This window comes from Struthio camelus, chromosome 1, assembly GCF_040807025.1.
Source record: "Struthio camelus isolate bStrCam1 chromosome 1, bStrCam1.hap1, whole genome shotgun sequence".
Classification (NCBI taxonomy): Eukaryota; Metazoa; Chordata; class Aves; order Struthioniformes; family Struthionidae; genus Struthio; species Struthio camelus.
The window spans coordinates 53,963,552-53,984,791 of NC_090942.1; the positions used below are offsets into that span (position 1 = coordinate 53,963,552).

General features: G+C 38.8%; 2 protein-coding genes across 8 annotated transcripts in view; one reads left to right on the forward strand and one right to left on the reverse strand.

Annotated features, from left to right (window-relative positions):
• Positions 1-301: 301 nt before the first annotated feature.
• DEPDC4 (DEP domain containing 4) lies at positions 302-14,333 on the reverse strand. 6 transcript variants are annotated; one of them, XM_068938606.1, is made up of 9 exons: positions 14,117-14,333; positions 12,838-13,264; positions 11,897-12,048; positions 10,074-10,260; positions 6,644-6,870; positions 3,952-4,094; positions 3,600-3,725; positions 2,329-2,407; positions 302-1,851 (listed from the first exon to the last, which is right to left on the reverse strand). In XM_068938606.1, the coding sequence occupies exons 1-9, from the start codon at positions 14,202-14,204 to the stop codon at positions 1,634-1,636; spliced, it is 1,647 nt and encodes a 548-aa protein (XP_068794707.1). In that variant the 5' UTR covers positions 14,205-14,333; the 3' UTR covers positions 302-1,633. The 6 variants fall into 6 exon arrangements, with proteins under 6 accessions (XP_068794707.1, XP_068794713.1, XP_068794719.1 ...); XM_068938612.1 differs by having other exon boundaries at positions 10,074-10,254; positions 14,117-14,277; XM_068938618.1 differs by having other exon boundaries at positions 303-1,851; positions 13,565-14,231.
• Positions 14,334-14,347: 14 nt separating this feature from the next.
• SCYL2 (SCY1 like pseudokinase 2) overlaps positions 14,348-21,240 on the forward strand; it is a 37,685-nt gene continuing 30,792 nt past the window's right edge. The window contains exons 1-3 of one of the 2 annotated variants that reach the window (XM_068938671.1): positions 14,348-14,560; positions 18,397-18,549; positions 19,539-19,743. In XM_068938671.1, the coding sequence (XP_068794772.1) occupies positions 19,555-19,743 (189 nt within the window). In that variant the 5' untranslated portion in view covers positions 14,348-14,560; positions 18,397-18,549; positions 19,539-19,554. The remainder of the gene's footprint in view (positions 14,561-18,396; positions 18,550-19,538; positions 19,744-21,240) is intronic. The other variant, XM_068938678.1, reaches the window with a different exon arrangement.

Genomic DNA, 21,240 nt, shown 5'->3' on the forward strand with positions numbered 1-21,240 from the left:
TTACATAAAATTAATAGAAACAACCAACTTCAATGACATAAGCGTAGAGTAGCCCCCCTGCCTTTATAGGCAATGTAAGCTATCTAGACTGACAATTTTGTGCCTTTATGAAACAGGTAACAACCCCTTTGAACTTACAGTAGTCTTGGCCACTTTCTGTCCCATGAACTGAAGTAAAGCGCTTGGCAGCTATGAACTCCTGCTGTTCACCTGAAGCATTTCCCTACTGTTTCATCCCTGGTTCTGTACCTGCTGAGCTGCCACCTCCTTACGAAAGTGCTATGAAAATGATAGATAGATTCACCGCTCTTATGTCATGTTTTATTATCCATCATTTAAATTAGCACAAGGAAACTCCAATCAAGTTGAAAAGTTTAAGAAATCAGAAGAAAAATACAGGTTTTCTAAAGCCATTCCCATTTCATCTACCCTGCAGATTACCACGTTATCTCTCCTTGTTACCAACTTCAGTATTTTGGCAAGACCTAGTAAAATGCCTGAACAGACCAAACACCACCACAAACAAAAGAAATGAAAGTCTCATTCAGCCACTATTCAATACCAGAGGCATTTAACTGGCCTTTAACCTTATTCTATATGCAGTCCTTCTTCTGGGAGACAGACAAAACAAGAGAATCCCACACATCCACACAGGGTCAGAAAAGAAACGTGGCCCTGTAGTCTCCTGTAAATGATCAATTGTCTTCCATAATAATGGAACAAATAATTAAAGCCTCCACAACATTATAGTGCATAATTTCATGATTTGAATCGACACTTCCTTGGCAATGTCCACTTACCACCACCGTGTCAAGACACAGGCTGACATATTTTGAACTTATTAGCTTTGCCCCATTAAGTGTGAATCCATAAACCTTATCACAGCATTCATGACAAATAAATGTCAGGTCCAGAGACCTATCAAAATGTCCTCATGTTAAAGTAGCTCGGTCATCAAGTATACTAGAAGATCCAAAACAAAACTATGATTTCACAAGTTTTTTTTTTTTTTCCTTCTTCTTTTTCTCCTCTCTCCAAAATGCCTTTTTTGACTTGCTCTTATGGAACTCTAATTAGCAGCAGCTCAATCTGTCACAGTGGGGAAGTAACAACAGGCTATAATTACTGACTGCAAGCATACATAGCTCGCTCCGCGTGAGTCTTGCCTGCTATTGATCAAAAAGCAACCTAGCTGCTCCTAACAATTTTGACACTCTTTGTACACTTCTACAATACTTGAGGGAGTCATGACCTACAGTTTGAGAATCATGTGATTCCATCATGAAGTAGTGATATAAAAGGTAAAAAATCTTACAGGGTAGCAACCCAAGCACGGCTCTGAATGTACACTCAGCTCAGCATGGGACAGAAGGAAAAAAAGTGCCAAACCCCAATCTCAAAGTAGCACAAGCAGCATGCCGTTATTATTGACTAACTAGATGAATGCATAAAAGTATTTTGCTCAAAAGATTCGTTAGTTAAAATTAATACTTTTTAACCACACAGTAATTTTGATAGTTTCCTGTAATTGATTAAAGATATAAGCAAAACACGGTTTGTACCTAGAAATAATAATCACAAGCAATTTTGGTATACATTCCCTCCTTATTTAAAAAGGAAAATGCAGTGATGACTAACCATTTACAGTGCAAAATTCACGTTTAGTTTTACAACCACTACAAAAGACGAGAAAATGGTATTTCTGGAGTTCTTTAATTAGTTTCTTCTTCTGCTTCAAAGGAATAGTGGGATCATTGTCCATTTCCTGAATCAACGCCAGAAGATACTGATTTGTTTGTTGTTTCTGATCTTCATATTCTTTAGGTGTCAAACGCTGACAGAACGTGAAGCCTTTGTAAGAAACCAGAGGTTCAGATTAAGTTTCATGCACCATGTAAGAGTCTCTACGATTACAAAAATGATCAGAAACACAGGTATGTTGACATTGCAGTTCAGATGCAATTACAGTTCTCTGCAAGTGAGGTGAAATGGACAGCCCTCCACTGAGCATGGATGAACATACAGACGTTAATTGCAAAAATAAAATTGAAGAGCAGTGTTACAAGCGTGAGGTCACACATTTGCAGTGTGTTCAGACTAGAGAATTGAGAGAATCCTAGTTCTCTAGTGTTCAAAGTTCAGTGCTTTGCTTTAAACAGCCAATTTAATTATTTGGCGAATTAGCCACCTGGCCATTTATCTAGTCGCTTCCATGCTCTTCTTGCAGTAAGGAAAGGAATGTATTCTATGTGAAATTGTAGTCAAATACTGATGGTAAACTGATTCGTATAGAACTGTTGCATAAAGAACATGCATCATATCATCTACCTGAATTGATATCCGGATCTTGTCCTTCCAGCAAGCTTTCAAGTTTCCTACTAGTTAGTTCCAGAAGAGTTAAAGGAGTCTGAAAACACAACCCCCCCAGTAACAATAACAAAAAAATGATACTTTTGTATTTTGAGAATCTATGCCTTTTAGATGATCAGTTTAGAAGCACAAAAACTAACTGCAGAGGAATCGAAGGCTACCATTTTTAATCAAGTATACATTCAAAATCTCCACAAAATTGCACTGAAGCACATTTGTTTGGTTATTTCTGAATTTCTGACCACAGAAAAGAGTTACTGTCTCAACACAGAGGCAAGATATTAGGAATCTGGTTAACACTGAACTGCAAAAATTGTAGAGGGCCTTGAACTGATTTCAACTTATAACAAGGCTCAAGTGCAGTTGTGAAAATGCAGCCACCATCCATTCCTGCCATCAATGCTATGGAGCAGTACACACTTCAGTTGTCACATCGGGCTCCCCCTCCAACCACGAATCAAAGCCCTAAGCCCCAAGTTCATTAGAACCCTTAATAACAACAACAACAAAGGTTTGGGCTGCATATTAACTCATACAACCCAGACTCTTTAAACATTTAATACCTCTCAACTAAACCACAACTTATAAAAAAACAAAAAACCCCACAATTCAACAAAAAGCCAAAACAAACAAAAATGCTCCTACATCTCTTAACTTTAGAGGAAGGCAGAAACGTGGAATGTAACTAAAGCAGGCAATAAAATATTTCTCTATATAGCTGAACATAGCTAAATAGGAAGGCTATTTCATTTTGAGGTCTTATTTATTTTCTTTAATTTAGAAATTACTTTTTCAAAATACCAAAGGAGCTCCTGGAGCCGACAAAGCTGTGAATGTGTGCTAGGACACCACAGCATGTTTTTCTATCTACAACTCGGAGTATGTCAGCAAATTTCTAACAGAGAAGGACATTGCAAGATTCCCAAAAAATTTAGTAGAAAGCCAGCAGAAACAAGGTGCCAAAAGGGTTCTATAAGAATTTTTTTGAAATACTCAAAATACTTAATGAAAATGAGGCAAATAGAAAGAGAGGATATTGTATATAACAGATTGTGAAGCTATCAGAAAGTTATCCCCATAGTCTGGAACAGCTTCTGACCCTACTTGACTATACCAGACGTTAACAAGTGGAACATTAAATCCCTCTCCTCCCATCCCCATAAAGCCAATATATAGTACTTAACACTTCAATTAACAAAGTCTGCAAGGTAAAGAAAAAATATATATACCTTGAAGAGTTCAGAGTGATTGTCCATCAGAAACTGAATCAGCAGTTCTGCCTGTGATTTTGACAACGTCTTGTTCTGTAAAATGAACTTCGTACAAGTCTTGATGATCACTGATCTGTTATCAAACTAGGAGAAAAAAGAACATAGATTCGGCATCATATTTACTTGCAGTGCATTAGCCAAAGACTAAATACAACAGGAGGCCTTCAGCGTAGGAAGAACATATTGAAATTTGCTTTAAAACAGATCACATTAGAAGGCAGTAAATAAGATACATTTAACTCCTGATAAAAATTGTTAGCTTTGCTATGGGAAAGTGCTCTTTCCCTCACTAAACATAACAGGTACGTACTTGTTTTTGTAATTTGTAGCCCTCAGATTCTGATGCAATGGCTAAAAATGCCAGCAGTCTATGCAGTTCTTCTCGGATATTTGGTGCTAATAATCTTAAATAAAGTTGTGATGCCTCTAGAGCTTGTTCTGTTTTTCCTTTTTCTGCAATGGAATAAAATAGAGTATCCAGTGCAATTGTGTTTTCAAAGTCATGAATATGTATTTAAAATATATTTTAAGGCCAATATTATTCCCAGTTTATTTCAACAAGGCAGGTTAACTCAATGTCTTCTAAAATCTTTTGCAAAGATTCAATACAGTATATAATCAGCATACCCTTAAAGCCTTTGTCTATAGCTAGACAGGTAACAGATAAGCTTGGAAAATATCTCCAGAACATTACTATGTTCTGTATACAATGCACAAGCACTGAAGTGATGTTTGGACCGTTTGTGTTTCCACATCTTTGTATCATAATCCAGGATTCAGCTCAAAGTAATTAGAGATGAACAATTTTATCTTTTTCATTGCTCTGAGGTTCCTCCCCCTGCCCCCAGCCCTTTTTGAAGACGTTCTGAAGGTTTTTTTGAGGAAGAGCAATAAGGTGGAAATAACATCCTACAAAGATCCTTTCAGTTTATACTTCTAGTTATACGAATTTTGAAAGTGATGAACCACCAAGAAGTTAAGTAACTCGCTTAAGGCAAGAGCAACATGGGGGCAGATACAAGAATAGAACCCAGGTGTGGTTTCCTGGCCTCTGTCCTATTATTAGGACTGAGATTAGACTTTACAAGAAATAATCCAGGACTTTCAGGGTTGTGCCATAGGCCTTTTAAATCAAACTTGGTTGGATTTAAAAAGATCGAAAGAGAGAGTAAGTGACCTGCTTGGAAAAGGAGAGCAGACAAAAAGCAAGAGAATGGCAAAAAACATAATCAAGGTGAATAAAAATAAAAAAAAAATCTAGAGATCAAAATATGACGACTCAATTAGTCACATGGGTTACTTTGACTAACTCCACTTGTCCGTTTGATAAGTAACGTAGTCTAAACCTGTTGCTCTGTTTATTTTAGGCAACAAGGCACAGCAGCATGCTTGCCCTTCAAGACATATCTGTATAGTCAGTCATCTTAAATCAAGTTGCTTAAGAATTTATGGATATACTATGTATAACTGTATATACATTGGTAACAAAAAATGAAGTTGTGCTACAGCCGACTGCAACATCTCTCCTCTCTCCAAATTAATTGTGAAAGAGTTCCAAACATGTAGATAATCATGGCTATTTTCAGTTAATAGAGTCAGAATGACAGCACTTTGAAAAAGTGAGTTGTACTGGATTCTACTAGAAAAATACTATTAGAATGCAGGCTGTTATGCACTGACAGCCATAACCAATTCCACAGCCCTAAAAGGGAAAAGTAATTGTAAAGAAGTTAAGCACAATCTTCTTATAACAGTCTAGTGTGGGCAAGAATACAGCTGAGAACAGACTTAAGAACTCAAACTGTAATATATTCAAACGGAGAATCATTCCCTAATGATGAATTTAGGGCTACTTCTTCAAAAGCAAAGTGTTTGTCAGAAACCGTTCACAAGATACTTTTACCCAAGCTGGAAGAATGACAAAATTAAAGAATAAGAAGATGGTATTAAGAATAAGAAAGAAGATAACCAAAGGACAAGTTGTTTAGATTAAGAAGTTATTTAAATAACAAAAGGTTGTACAGGCAGTTACAGCATTAAACTGAATCAGAAGAATTATGGAACTGTCTTTCAAACTGCCCAGAGATTTGACTGTTTTGATTCTCTAGTTTAGCAGTAGCCTCTCACAGTGGTTTATACCAGTTTTGTATTTAAACTACATACTTAAACTAAATAATCTTTAAGGGAACATTTAGCAGAAGTTATCAGCCGCTAAGTCAGTTATTTCAGATTAGCATTCTTCTGTTGGTGGTGGGATACGTAATTTTGCCCTAGTTTCCCTTTCGTGACACCTATTATAATTCCACTTTTTTCTCCATAACAAAATACAGCTGATAAAGTTATTGCCTTTTGTATCTTCATAAGCTCTTGGCCACAGCATCTACCTCTGTTCCAAATGTACATAGGACAACTGCGTTTCTATGCCAGTAAGCTCCACCAAGTTCTCGGAAAACTAGAACTTCAGTTAATATTATATAAACCCTACAGTACTGAAGAAGTTACAGGGCCTATTTAAGGTAGGATTAATCTTAAACCTGTATTTAAATTAAAATCTTCTGTTTTACTTGTGAAAAAGCTGTGGGAAGGTTTTTGGAGATCATAGCCCAAATCAGAACTTCAATAGCCCCTTGTATCATTTTAAATAACTATTTATGACCTTGAAAAAAATATATCTATAATCAACAAAACCTTCTTCTAGTTAAGTGACCGATGTAACAGAATTATTTTACTTCTAAGTTACTGGTCACAAGTAGCAACATGGGAAACTCTGACTAGAGATAAGAAATGTTTACAATGACAGTAGTTATGTATCAGAAGAGGCTAACCACAGAAGTTGTGGAATCTCTGTCCTTGAAGATTTTCAGAACTCATCTGGACAAGATGCTACACGACTTGATCTGCAATGATATTGCAGATATTATGATTCAACCTTTATTAACATTTAGCAAGTTACACCCTTTAGATAGCCTTCATTCTTACTTTTTGTTGCAAGTTGCTCTTACCTAGAAGTTCTATAATTCCTGCATGAATATCGAGATCCTGAGTGGCAAGAAGGGAGCCCTTCTTTTGACTGTAATATTTAATTATAATGTCAAAAAGAATCTTCTTGTGAGCATTCAGATTGCTTGGTTTCTTATTGCTTTGAGGTAACTGCTGACTAACCGTCACTATGAATTGGTCTGGGAAATACTCCAAGCATTCAATTGCAGCATAGAGCCATTTGTCAAGCCTGCAGAAGGAAAAGTTAGTTTTAGTGCTTACTTTAAAATGCTCTGCCTAATGTAATTTCATCATTTAAAGACAATCAGATAGAAAGAACCATGCAGATACCACCACATATTTGAACTACAGCATTAACTTTGTTGCTTATTTGAACCACAGCATTAACTTTGTTGCTTATTAAGCAGTTTATGTAATTTCACTATAGTAGTTCAAGGACCTGCTCAAAACAAGTAGCCTTCACAGTTTTCCTGCACTACAGATAACGTGCCTGAGGTAAGTCCAGACCAAAAGAAAGCTGCAATCATGTAAGACTGTCACTGACCTTATGACATTTGTCAGATTCAGCTAGTATTTAAAACCAAACACCACCACTCCGCAACACACACCATGAAAACTCAGAGCTAATCCGAGTGTAAAAGCCAGAGACTGGTGCTTTTGAGAAGGAGAGAAATTAGACAATCACTCTGAAAGTAAGGACAATCAAAAAGAACTTAAACCCTAGAAGACTGTAGAATCCAGCAATTCATTGGGGCTGGGGAGGAGGAAAGTTCAAAAGATTCTTACAAAACAAACAGTCCTACCACTCAGCTACTTATTGCAAGGTATGTTTGTAACACTAAGCCATGTAGAAAGTCACCTGATCTGGAGCCAACGGAAAACATTTTTCTAAAAAGTCCCCTAGCCAGGAATGAGCATGTATTTATCAAGAAAGCAGGTACAATAAGCAATGCTGTTATTTAGATAACAAGCTCGTGGAAAGCACTATGCAACATCACCCTAAAATGAAGAACCGGATACTTGAAATACTGATTCAAGACTATCAACATTCTGAGACACTTCTTCATAGCAGTCTGTGACAGGAATTTATTGCTGGTCAATGGTTTAACAGCTCTCTCCATCAGAGGTGATCAGTTACATCCAAGTGCATGATTTCTCAGGCTTACAGAAAAATTGCTTACTTGGGTGGGTTTTTCAGCTATACTGCAGTGTTCTCAGAAGTCAGTTTGTTAAGATAAGTTACTCTTAAGGTTAAACTTCAGGTGGTTGAACTGATCTAAGTTTCCCATGCAAAGAATGCAGTTAACTGTACTTTAGAAAAATTACAGTCCCCACACAAAGCTGTTTATATAACCTACTTCAAAGGCATCATTTTTCCTAAGCATCTGTTGCCTCTGTGCCTTAACTAGGGAGAGAACATGTAAGGGCAATATAAAATTCAGCTAGAAAACTCATTGTTCAAAGATGCAGGAGGGTCAGAGAGAGAGGGGAAAAAGTCACTAGCTCAGCTAATTTGTACAAAAGAAATCAAAAATCATAGAATCGGGGGGTGAGGAATTACTCTTATCTGACTCTTTGGATCTCTTATCTGACTCTTTGGATACAACATAACTTGAACTAAATCAAGAACTTGTGAGAAGATGAAAATACTATTTAAGATCTGCAGATCTCTTATTCCTGTCAGAGAGCAGAAACGTTTTGGAGTGGCTTCTGGACAGCTAGATAAACATGAACTTCAGCTGCAAATGCTGCAGCTAATAAGCATAAATCCTAGATGTGTAGGTGGGGTAATACAGTAAAGCAGAAATAAGAGGTTAATGGCCTCACTTTGGTTATGATGCGATTAGCACTGCAATCACACTGCATTTAGTTTTATCATCCGTAAGAGTTCTAAAGAGGAGATAAACTGGAAAACATCCTTGAAAGTTAAACATTCAAAAAGCAGTCTAGCTAGCTTTTGAAAGAGGAAGGGTAAGGAAGGGTAAAACAGAATTTGATTACAGTTTGTAATTACCTACATAAAAGAGATATTTGATTACATCAAATGTAACAAGACCTTGTATCTGAAAGCTAAAGACAAAAAATTTAAGATAAAATTATGTATTTTTTCATTCTTTGATAGTGGGAGCAATTAACCCTAAATCAACTTGCAACACCAGTGATGATTCCTCAAACCTGGAATTTTTCAATTCTCAGGCACATTACAGTTTAGGCCTAAACAATGTATGGTCTACATAGATGCTATTCCAGCCACCCACTCAGCTCATCTGAACATAAATTAATGAAGTAAGTGTAAGTTTTCAAGGATTGAGACATAGACTGACTAGTATTTTTAGAACAATCCATTTGTTTCACTTTTTTCTTAAACCAATCCAATATATTAGCAAAAGAACCAAAAGTTAGAGACACTAAATACAGAACAGGAACTATATAGAAGAAACTGCAAGAGATGAAACCCACCAGTGACCCAAAAATCAAGTACAGTGGAAGTATGAAACTAGAAAGAAATAGTGTTCATAAAACCATTCTTGGAGACAAAGCAAAAACAAAACAAAATAGGAATTTAGAGCGTTATCCAACAATCAACCTGGTTTACCAAGCAGGAGCTCCACTAGCTTATATAAAACTCTAAAGACGTCTTAAAATATTAATATGTTCCCACTGAAGCAAGAATATATGAAAACTGTAACAGAGTTGTCTTTTTAGCACACAGATAGACCTCAACTTATTACAAATGACTAAAAATCAGATTGATTTGGCAGAAACGAACATTATTAGGACATACATGCATGAGGAGATACGCCTTGACATATTCAGTAAGACTACAAGCTAAAACAGAGGTCAGCTTAGGTGCAATTAACAGGAATACTACAAAAAATAAAAAGAACATTAAAAAACACTGACAGCATGCAGACATTTTCACTTTTATCTATCCTTCACATCATAAGCATCCTTCAGTGCTACAGCTTTGCTTCTTCTCGGCCATCAGTAAGAACAGGTGCCTTCTTGTTTTTACATCTTCACAGCACCAACACCAGGAAATGTGACTAAACCCCTTAGAGCCACCCTAACTATAAAGGCCCCTTAAAAAACAAGTCTCACAAACAGAACAAATCTGTTCAAACCTCTGGTATCTGTTATAGGGATCTAAGAGTGAAATACCTACTCTAGAAACTAGCAGCGTTTTCAACCCTTGTGACATCATTTTTGATGTACTTAAAATCCTCATACGTACAATCCCAGAGACATACCTTTTGCGATTCCCTTTACCAGTTTTGAGAAGGTAACATGGGAAAAAGCACGTTAACACCATCCTAGTTTAAGAATATGTAAGTTTAACAATATCTTATCTTGCTCACTTAACAGAGATCTTAAAGCAAGAGTGAAATAAAATGTTTGCTAATAAATCTCTTTTTTAGATGGGTAACTTACTCAGGCAAGTTTAGGCTACATGTAACTTCTCTGTCCAGGAAAGTGTTTGAGATAATCAGGTCTTCTTCTCTGCCAAAGAAGTCTGTTTTTCTCTTCACTGAAGATATGAAAATATTTTCTAGAACTGGAAGATCAATTAATTGCAGTAGTCGTAGCAGAGTTTGCTGTTTCCAGACATCATCTATTACTGACAAAAAAAAAAAAAAAACCTTCAGAAATACCATCTTATGTAAAATACTAGCCGATGTTTCTACTCAATCAAAAAATCTTTTAAATGTTCAAAGAATATAAAGTAACAGCATAGTATAATGCAAACATAGGTTAAGTTTCTTAGTTGGGGAAGGAAGGGATCAAAATAGGGATACTAAGCAAGGCGGCTTTAAAGCGAGCGTGTCTCTTGTCCATCATGTTAGATGTAACTAACCTACTCTAGTATTTTAGCAAAATGTATAAAAAATGATGCAAGTGAATAGCAAAGGAACTGAATAATACAGACATATTTAAGAAAGGGGCAATTCAGTTTTACAAAAACATATCTTTTTGAAGTGGTATTTGCCATCCAACACAAACTTTCCACAGTCCTGCAAAGGGTTAATCCCATTTCATTTCTTTCAATTTATTTGCTATGCCCCTTTAGTAATTTGGCATTCACTTGGCTATTTTGTCAATAGTGTGACACCTTTTAAATTTAGGACTCAGAGGAGCAACCTTTAATGGAAATGATGTAAACGCCCCCAGTGAAGAGTTGCCATGGTTCTCAAATTTATCCACTACCTGCCTCGCCCATGCAAAACTCTTTAGAAAAAGCAGAAATTAAAAACACAAACTGGAGATTTGATTTCTTTCAGGATTAAGACCAGGACTAAGACTGAGGAAACTTAAGCTAGAAGATGAAAGCCCTAATTTGATATCCAAAACTATTTTCATTGTTTTGCACAGTTATGTTCTCCTAAAGGTAAAACTGGCCAGCAGCTATCAAAGCAATGATTTTTCAAAAATATACAAGCTATGCTCAATATACAACTTTTTTTGTTTGTAAGGACACATTATAACTATGCATCCTTCAACTATTAAGCAGACACACAGATTCAAGTGTTTATATTTTTACTTTGGAAAAAATAAAAGAGAACGATAGTGACTTGCATTAAGCTGCATTCAGTTGGAATGCAATTATATTCTAGGCACTGTATTTCAATAAGATGGTTCAATTAAATTTTTAGTTTAGTATTCCTGCACATGATGTCCTTCCAGTCCCTAGAATGAGCTGAAAAGCTCATTATGCTGAGAAGAATCTCTGCTAACAGAGCAAAACCACTGATTTTTGATTGAGACACTTGCAAATATGGGTCCCTGCATTATACATCAAAATCACTGCTGCATTACAACTAAGATTTAGCTTCTTTAACTTTAAGCACCCAGAATAAACGTTAAGTTCATAGACTAAATATGTTTATAAGAGCAGTATACAAAATAGAACACCATCAGCAAAACATACTGACATTCTTCATAGTAATCAAGTGTTATCGTTTAATCATTACAACTGTACAGACAATGCAAAGACTGCATGGGGAGATCATATCTTCTATTAGAGAAACTAGAAAAAACAAAACAAACTTTCAGAAAAAGAAAAAACAAAACATTTTCTGACTTTATCTTCTTTGTAAGATACTACAAAGGTCATCTAACATTCAGAACACCTGTTTTTATTGTTTGGTTTAAATAAATGGATATATCACAACAGTGCTACCAAAAGCTTTTTTTTTTTTTTTTTTTTTAAAAACAGTGTAGAACAAACAATTTAAAAAGAAAAATTCAACCCTCACCTCTTTTTGAAAGCAGTTGAGTTGGTTCATTAACCCTGATCTTTGGAGGTAAAGACAGATGAACATTTATTGATTGAAGTAGCTCCTCTATCTTCTTTTTATCAGCTGCTTCTAAGGCTAAGGGGTTTGAAAGGGTTGCTTCACACTTCATCCTGATACAGGAAAGAAAGGGATAAAAGGCATACAAATACAATCTGGACTCATGTATCTTTCTGTCAGTTTCCAAACTGCAAATAAATCAGAACACTCACTCTTAAGGCTACCTTGTACCTGGGATTTATCCCACCACCAGAAAAACAATCATCCACTTATACTTTGTGGAAAGGGGAAGGATATTGCCTCCAAATTCTGTTTATGGGCTTCATTTCACTTGGCAGCTTCTCACCAGCAGTCATACCAACTCTCAGATTTCAGAACAATCACACAGATTCCATGCGACAAAAGGAAGACATAGTACAAAAGAAAAAAATCAAAATTTTAGATCCTTAAGCCTTTCCAACGGTTATTTGGTCAAGACAGAAGACTGCACAAAGGCTTCCAATAGCCCACTTGCATTGCATTTTACATGCACTAACATTCACAGAATACAAGCGAATGCCAACTGTTAATATTTCAGCTGGGGATGCTGAGAAAGAATTAGAATAAAGGAGATCAGAATCAGAACAGGGTCAAAAAGATTCCTAGGCCTAGGCTACTGTGCTAGACTCCATTCTACATGATAAAGGGGTGGTCAATTTAGCATTACTATGAAACGCTAGGTAGCATCTGTGATTCATGCAAAATATTTTCCAAAACTGGCATGCAGCACTCGTTTTCAAAGGTCTCCAAAACCTGAGTTAGACATAAATTTCCAGAAAGTTACCCATCCTAACTTAAAAAATAAAAACAAGCAAAAAAAACCAAACACAAACACACAAACCAGAAAGTTCAGAATGTCTCACTTGGAATGTCCTTTTGTCTTCTGCCCATAAATTTGCTCAGGGGACAAGCTCTCATTATCTTTATTTGTTCTCAAAAGAAGAGGAGTAATATTGCTGTTCACAAATTTATAGAGACTACTGCTTGTGTCTTCAAACTCTGGTTCTTTTTCATTCCTGAATAGGTGAAGTTTTGCTCCAACTGGCTCAAACACCTTGTGATCCATCAGTGCTTGGCATACGCGGACACCCTTCAGCCGAGAAATATCATTACAGCTTAGGTACATGCTTTGCATAAGATGACTCAGTACTACATCAACAGCATTCGAGCCGGTAAAACAGTTTTTATATGTTTTTAGATGCTGTCTACGTCTTTTCATTTCCACCTGACTCTGAAGAGCATGAATAATACTATTCCACAACTGAGTTGCTTGAAAAGGACCAGCACAATCTGCAAAATATTTACATGAATGTTTTTTATAAATATGCATATAAAGATTCACTTTAACATTTAAGCATATTACTTTACTGCATGAAGTCAGTTCACAACATTCTCCAAAAAATCAACCCTAATTTTACAAAAACAGTAAGAGATACAAAGAGGACTGATTTATAGAGGGGTAAGTTGACTTCAGTCTGCTAGATAAGCACAGAGTCAACAGAAGAGAATTAGAGAGTGCTTAAAAGAAAAAAAAAATAGTGAGGAAATTTTTTTTTGTTACTACCACATATTGCATTCTCAATACCATACCAAAGCATCAGCGTACTGCAGGTGTCAAAAGCTGGTACCAAAAGGGCTAGCACATTGCTTCAAGGGAAGTAAACTGATGCCTTCCCCAGACTGTTTCTCCTTCAGGTACCACTCTAAGCCCAGCAGATGATAAACTGACATACACAATAAATTAAACCTCTCTGTGCCCAAGTTTTCCTTTATTAGGAACGCAAGTTTAGACACAGCTCCAGCCTCAGCCCTAACAGCGAATTCCCCTTAACCATGACTTCTAGAGGTAAAGATGGAGGAACATTTGTTGGGCAAAGAAACTCTTCTGTTCTGTCCTCCTTATATCAGCCGCTTCCAGCCCCAGCTTCTTCCCGCACGCCCGGAAGCCGACGGTCCCCCCCCCCCCCGCGCCGCAGCCTCGCGGAACTAACGGCCGGAGGCAGCCGTTAAACGGGCCGGCATGCGCCGCCCCCTCAAACCTCCCCCCCGAGGGAAGGAACCACTGCCAGCCCGAGGGCTGCTGCGGAAGAGGAGACTCAGCGGTGAGGGAGGGAGGGAGGGGGAAGAACCCTCTTCCCCCACCTCGCCGCTGCCGCCCGCCGCCGTGCCGCGGTTCCAGCTCGCTCTGGCTCCGGAGCCGCCTGAAGCGCGGAGTCAAACAAACCGCCATAACCGCGGCCCCCGCCTCAGCCAGCCCGGCCGGCGGAAGCAGCGGCGTTACGTCACTTCCCCCAAGCCCCGCCCCCTCCCCCGTCGGGGGCCGCCCCAGCCCCGCCCCCGCGGCGGAAGCGAGGCGCGCGCAGGCGACGCCCCGCCCCATCTCCCTGCCCATCGCCCCGCCCCTCCCCTCACCGCGGCGCCCCTCCTGTCGCCGTCGCCGTCGCCGTCGCCGTCGCCGTCGCCATGGAGTAGCCGGAGCCGGACGGGACGGGGCTGAGCCGGGCCCGCAGCGAGACACGGAGCCCCGTGACAGGCGGCCGGCCGGGCCCACGGCGCCACGAGCAACGGGACGCTGCGCCGGCTCAGGTGAGCGGCGGCGCCGCGCCGTGCCCCCGCGCCCCGCGGCGGCGGCAGCAGCCGCTGCCCGAGGCCTAGTGCGGCGGCGGCTCCGCGCCCCGCGGCTGCGGCCTGGCGGCACCGCCGAGCCGCTGTCGGGGGCGGTGGGTGCCGCGGGGGCGGCTGTCGTCCGAGGTGGCGGATGGCCGCCCGCTCCGGCCCGGTGCCGCCTCGGACCGCGGCCGCAGCTTCCTGCCGCCCGGCCCGTGAAGCTGCGAAGGCCGGCGCCGGGCCTGAGGGCGGCGGGGCAGAGGGGACGCGGCGCCCGCGGTTTCCCGGCGGAGCGGGGCAAGTCCCGTCCCGCAGGCAGAGGCAGTAAACGCTTCGCCTGCGAGGAGTGACCCGCCAGAGGCGGCCTGGGGGTTTCTGCCGTTTGCAGATGGAGTTTCTTCTGTCAGCAGGCGGCAAATAGATCCTCGCTCATCGATCTCGTTCGCTGAGGTTTTATTGGGATTTCAGCTGCGGCTCAGTATGCAGAAATTAAAAAAAAAATTACGAAGGTGACTTGCCCTGAGGGCAGCTATTCCGTGCACGATACATCACTGCATTTGCTCCCCACGTCCCCATTAGCAAATGCAAAAGCTTGATTATACCTGAAGAATGTTTTCCTGAGACTCGGTTGTTCTAGCACCTACCTTTTGTGGAATCATCATTTTTTGAGTCAGATCAGTTGGATAATAGTTTGGGTTGGGCAGCATGAAGTACCCTCGCTACCTGCCCGCTGCCCTCTTTCAAGAAGGGATTCCCAGCTTGTCCTAGGACAAATTTCTTGCAGAGTGCATGGTAGAGTGCTGAGGGAGGGCACTGAATGCACCCGTGTCAGTGCATCCGATGAGACTATGAATTAGTTCACAGGTGAATTAGTAGTTTTGAGTCATGTAGTTGCTTTACAGAAGTGAGAATTGAAGAATGGTAAGGAATCTTTGTTTTGGTTTTATTTTTATTTCAGAATTTCTAATGCTTTGCTTCATTTCTTCGTGCTGACTGTTACTTTGTACCTGGCAAAATGGTTAGATCCTCTTCACGCTGACATACTGTTGCTGACGTACATCAGCATAAAGACCGTTATCGATTGTTAGTGGACTTCATGAAAACAACATATTGATCATACAGCAGCTTTCTCTGTAGGATTCATTCTGGGTTTTGTGTAATTGGCATCAGTATCCACTATATTACACTTCAAACAGGAAGAAAACAAAGTTCTTAAACATTTATTGCATGTCCTGTGCTGCTTGCCTGAATACTATTACTATTAAGATCATGTACTCTTCTTATCTGTAACCTTTTAACTTGAAATGGAAATTTATTCTTCACTGTGGGTGACTGACATTGCTTTATTGTCTTGTGCTCGTTAATTTTTCTATAAATAGTAATTCTTTCTTAAAAGAACTGAACGAACTGGCTTTCGTACAGTTGAGAACTAAATTTGCATATTTTAGATATGGTTAATATCATCATAATGTGTGGTATTATAGTTACCACCCCAAATAGAATATTTTATTTTTCTCATTTCTTATAGATTTTCTAGGTGTTGTTCCTGCTGACATGTATTGAGTTGTTACTGAAGCTGGTAACAACTGTTTACCTACAGCAAAAGAAAAAAGCTTTCTTAGCTTGTAGTCTAAACATTGACGGGAGGATTTATACAAGTGTATAGACAGTGTTAGATAGATATAAACTTAGAAACCAAGCTGTTTATTGAGAAATAAGTCTCTCAGTACTCCTTTCTCCTAGCTGAATGAATCAGTAGCTTACATACTGTCAAACTGGAGAGGAACAGGTTGGACAGGCCTACCAGGCGTGCTTTTTAACTCCTAACCCTTCTGACACTGGAATGTTGTTAGCATTCTCACCTACTGTCTTTTCCAGACCTTTCATTGCAGTTAGTCTGTCACCCACAGCACAGAGCCCTTCTAATTTGGTCAATAGCTACACCATTTTCTCACTCTGTCTATAGAGAAACTCTTCTTCAGACTTATACAAAGGAATTTGGACGTGTATGGAAAATTTTCTTCATAGTTCCTCTGCAATTACTTGGGTGAAGCATCTCTTCTAGTGCTGAGAATTGTAACAAAAGACTTTGCTGCATTGATACCAGAGAAGGAACGTTATTAATAGCTTTGATGTCTCAGAGTGAATAAAACACAAGGCAAATGACACAAGGTTTAAAAATGAATGAATCTGATTTTTTGTTATCTCATACTCATTAGGACTGATTTTATAGTCCTTTAGCATATAGAGTTTGCCCCATGGAATTGCTGCAGAATAAAATCTCTGAGGGCTACAGTTATCTATACCTCTTGTTCAGGATACTCCACGATGCTTGTTTCTCCCTATTTATCAGGTTAATGAAAAGTTTCTTTGTTTAGGGAGTTTGGCCCATGTCTAGTAGCTGTTTGATCTTGGGCAGTGCGGTTAAGAGTAACACATATTTTATCATAAGACAATTCAGAAGCTCAAATTAATACACTATAAAAAGGTGCCACATACTATAATAAAATTATTTAATAAATGAATACCAGATTTCTATAATTCATTTCCATCTATGTTCTTAACAAAACAATACATAGCAACCAAACAGAAAGATTTTAAGACGTTTATCTCATTGTATTTGTACTCAGTTCCTCACATCTGAAGCTAAAGCTTCCAGTCACCATAATTAAGACCCCCTCATCTTGAATGTGCTTACAGGCATGTCTGGTTCTGATCCTGAGTAAGCTGGTTGAAGCCATAACTACTATTTCTGATTTTAAAGTTGAGCATTTGCAGGATTAAGATCACTTGAGCCAATACCTTTATTTTTTTACAATGTCTTTTTTTTGGTCAGCCGTATCTCCTAGTCTGGTTCTTAATTTAGTAGCACAGAGAGTTGTGTCACCCAGCTGATGTGGAAATGGCAGAAATGTCTACAGAGACACAGCATTAGTGTATTTCTACATTTTGCTATGGAGAAACACTGAAGATGGTTTATCACCGCAACAGTAGTCAGGATAACGCAGCATAGCTGTGTTGCTTCTGGCACTATGCTAGAGTTTGCACAGGACTAGGACTTCTATGCTGGAGTGAATTGTTCAGTACCTGGCACAATTTGAAAGGAGATTAGTTTGGTAATGTTTATTACTTAGGAATCAAGTATATCTTTCCAATATAATCCTAATCAGGTTTTTTCTTTTTTATGTTGATTTCCTATGGAATCAGATTTGTTGTACCATGGGGAGAAAGTGTAGTGTGTGTGTCCAAAGAACTCTTGAGTGTGTTTGATTTTTTTTTGTCAAGTTTGACTGAGGTATACAGGTGTCAAAGGTCAGTTCCTACAGGTTTTGAGAGACCTGAGGAGCTGCGAAGAGGAAACAAACTCCATCTGTGTCTTCAACATGGAAGAAGCTGTGGCATAAATTAATACTTCATTAGACACCAGAGAATCTATGTAGACCAGAAAAATACCTTATAAATGCCTAAACAGTGGGAAGAGATTTAATTGTGACAAACAGGCATCTCATGTTAGATCAGGAGGCTTTAGGGGCTCGTTAGTCCCAGTGCTCACTGAGCTACTTGTTATAGCCTTCTGCTTCTTTTGCCCTTGTTACCATGAGTTGGAAAACCTCTTTATCACAACACAATCTTGTCTCTTCCATTTGGTTAACAGTGATGTTTTTTATTTTTCAGAGAAGTCACTTTGAATACCTGGTGCACAAATTGGGCACAGTGAATTAAGTCTATGGCAAATGAGGCTATAAATGAAAACAGCATCTCTGCGGATCTCAGCATATTTGCTAATGTACTATCTTATGTTTATTTTACTCTAGGTTGAAGAAATTAGTACTCTTCGCACCTTATATGAAGGAGAGAATGAAGAAATGTCTTTAAATATTGCTTTTGAATATACCATGTAATTCTGATTCCAGAAAATCATTTCTTCTCGTATTCCCTCTTCATCTTTGCTCACACCAATAAGGAAGGTGAATATGTCTCTTTTTTCATTTTTCCTCTCTTGTATTCATTCTTTCTTGCATATCTATTATCAGAAAGACAATTATATAAATGAGACTTATCTAGAACTTCTGCCCAACACTGTTTTCTTAGTCTCATGGGCAAGTCAGATTTTTTGGAACCAATTATGGCAACTTAGTCAGGAAATGATGGAATTGCACAGTTCAAGGGAAGATGGGCTAAATTTTAGGTCACAGTCTTTTAGCTCTTAAATTTGTAAGGTGATGTAAAAAACTTGTACAATCTTATTCTAAAATAAAGTGTATAAAGACAGTTTCATGTTCCTTTCCTCGGCGGCAACTGATTAGCTCATTATTACATACATTACACAAATAACACTGTCAGCAAGTCTGATGAATAAAATAATTTTTAGCTTGCATCATGGCAGGAATAGTGTAGGAAAAAACATGTTTATTAATTGTCTTCTGTGTAATACACACTGTTCTCTTGCTGATCAGGGATCTTAAACAAACTTTTCCTTCAGAAAATGTGTAGTTCTGTGAGTGCTGAAATTAACGGAGGCTAGTTTCCTTCAAATATAACTCTTGTGGTTGACTGATTTTTTTTTTTTTCGATACGCAAGGTATGAGCCTTTCCCTTCATGGGAGTAATTTATAGGCTGTCTATTTTATTCAATCATCTGTTTTTATGAATGGTTGGGTCTTTCACTCCGTAATCTCTCTGTCAGATCTAATGAAGGGCAATCAACAGATTCAGAAGTAATTGAGGAGGTGGAGGAGCAAGGACATGTAATCCTCAGGCAGATACAGTATGCAGTATGAGGAGATATAACTGCAAAGCCTTGGAAGAGTTATATTTCAGTGTTCTTTGTGTCAGTTACTCCTTTATCCTGTTGGGTCCTTGGTTAGATGTCCTGTAGCATTATAATTTTCAACATGTGTCTGCTGTTAACAGAATCTCTGAGAGGGTTGTGAAGCTTTTTTTCTTGTCTTTGTAGGGTAATAAACTGGTGTATGCTTGAGACAATGGAGTCCATGCTGAATAAATTAAAGAGTACTGTTACAAAGGTAACGGCTGATGTCACCAGTGCAGTCATGGGAAATCCTGTTACCAGGGAATTCGATGTTGGCCGACATATTGCCAGTGGTGGTAACGGACTTACTTGGAAGATATTTAATGGAACTAAAAAATCAACAAAACAGGTGGGTTGTCAAGTTCAGACATATGTTTATAAGCATTAGATGTCATGCTGTTGTGCCACTTGCTAGGAAGCATTTAAAAACAAAATCCAATTGGGCAAACTAATAGTAAGGGTACTAGTATAAGTAAAATGAAATGAAGACACAAAAATTACTTAAATATAATGTTCTCTGCTCAGGTGACAGTCTTCTAAGCCTTTATTTTAAGCCTTCACTGCTGGAGAAAGAAGTGGTTCTGTGTTCATGGCATCCTGTTCCTTCCAGCCTCTCTGTTACAGCTGTTTCAGTGTTCTGTGCAGAATCAGATCAAGAATTATTCCAAGTTAAAACTGATCTGACAAGAAGAAAGAAGTTTGTTTTAACTTGGACCAGTTTCCCAATTTGGCTTGCTTTGTAGTAGTACTGACTTTTTACAGTTTAAAGTAATCATAGTTTCATGTTTGATCACGAAATGATCATGATATCATTATTTTGTCTCAGGAGATGAGGCGGTATAATTTTTTGCTCAACTCTGACACAGAAATTGAGGGGTTATAAATGTTATTAGTCATGAGAATACTGTAACAAAAATACATGAGGGATGGAGGGGGAGGGCATGGAGGACATGAGCTCTGCCTTCCCTATGTTGGTTTCAGATCCATGTTCCCTTTCCGGGCGGTAACTCTGTTTCCTTAAATTGCTAGAGTTTAGAGCAGTGGTATATAAACTTTTGACTAACTTGAGGCCGCATATATAAGTGGGGGTGAGGTTATGACTTTGGAAAAAGGTTGGCCAGAAAAGGCGCTTGAGAGCTACTGTTGCAGAACATGATTTTATTGTAACAGATAAACGTGAAATGTCTTTCTTCACCCTTGGAAAGGAAGTAGAATTTTCAACAAGTAAATGAAAGAGATAGTAAGTTACGTCCTTCAGTTCAACTTGCAGCTGAATGAGGTGAAGTCTCTTGGTGAATCAGATTGCTACAGATGAAGAAAAAAGAAATGGACACAAGGGAATAACTCTGGAAAACATATACAGTCTGTCACATGGTAGGAAAATACACAGTAGCAAATGGAGTAGAAATATACCAAGCAGGAAAAATAATTTGTGGTAAATGTGTGATCTGATTGCCTCAGAAGCTGAAAAATGTTAAGCAAGTACTTTTGCCATGTTGTCAAGCATCTGTCCAGCTGTTCTAGGACACTATACATCTAGTATTTACTGAATTTGCCACATGTACCAGTTAGATTTTTTTTTTTTTGTCAAATTTAACCACACAGAACAGTTGTAACATTGAAGTAGTGGTAATTTTAATAGTTCATATGCAGTCTCTGTGCTCAGTAAGCAATTGACCTGTAGCAAAGTATAGCTTTGAGGATCTGGAGAGCTGTAGGAAGTTTCTTTCAATCTGGCTAATTAACACAGCACATGTAACTTGTTTTCCATTGGTCATGTTTTTCAAGCTTTGAATGGGTGTTCTGACCACTGATTTGGCAGTGTTTTGAGTTCAGGTGTTCTCAC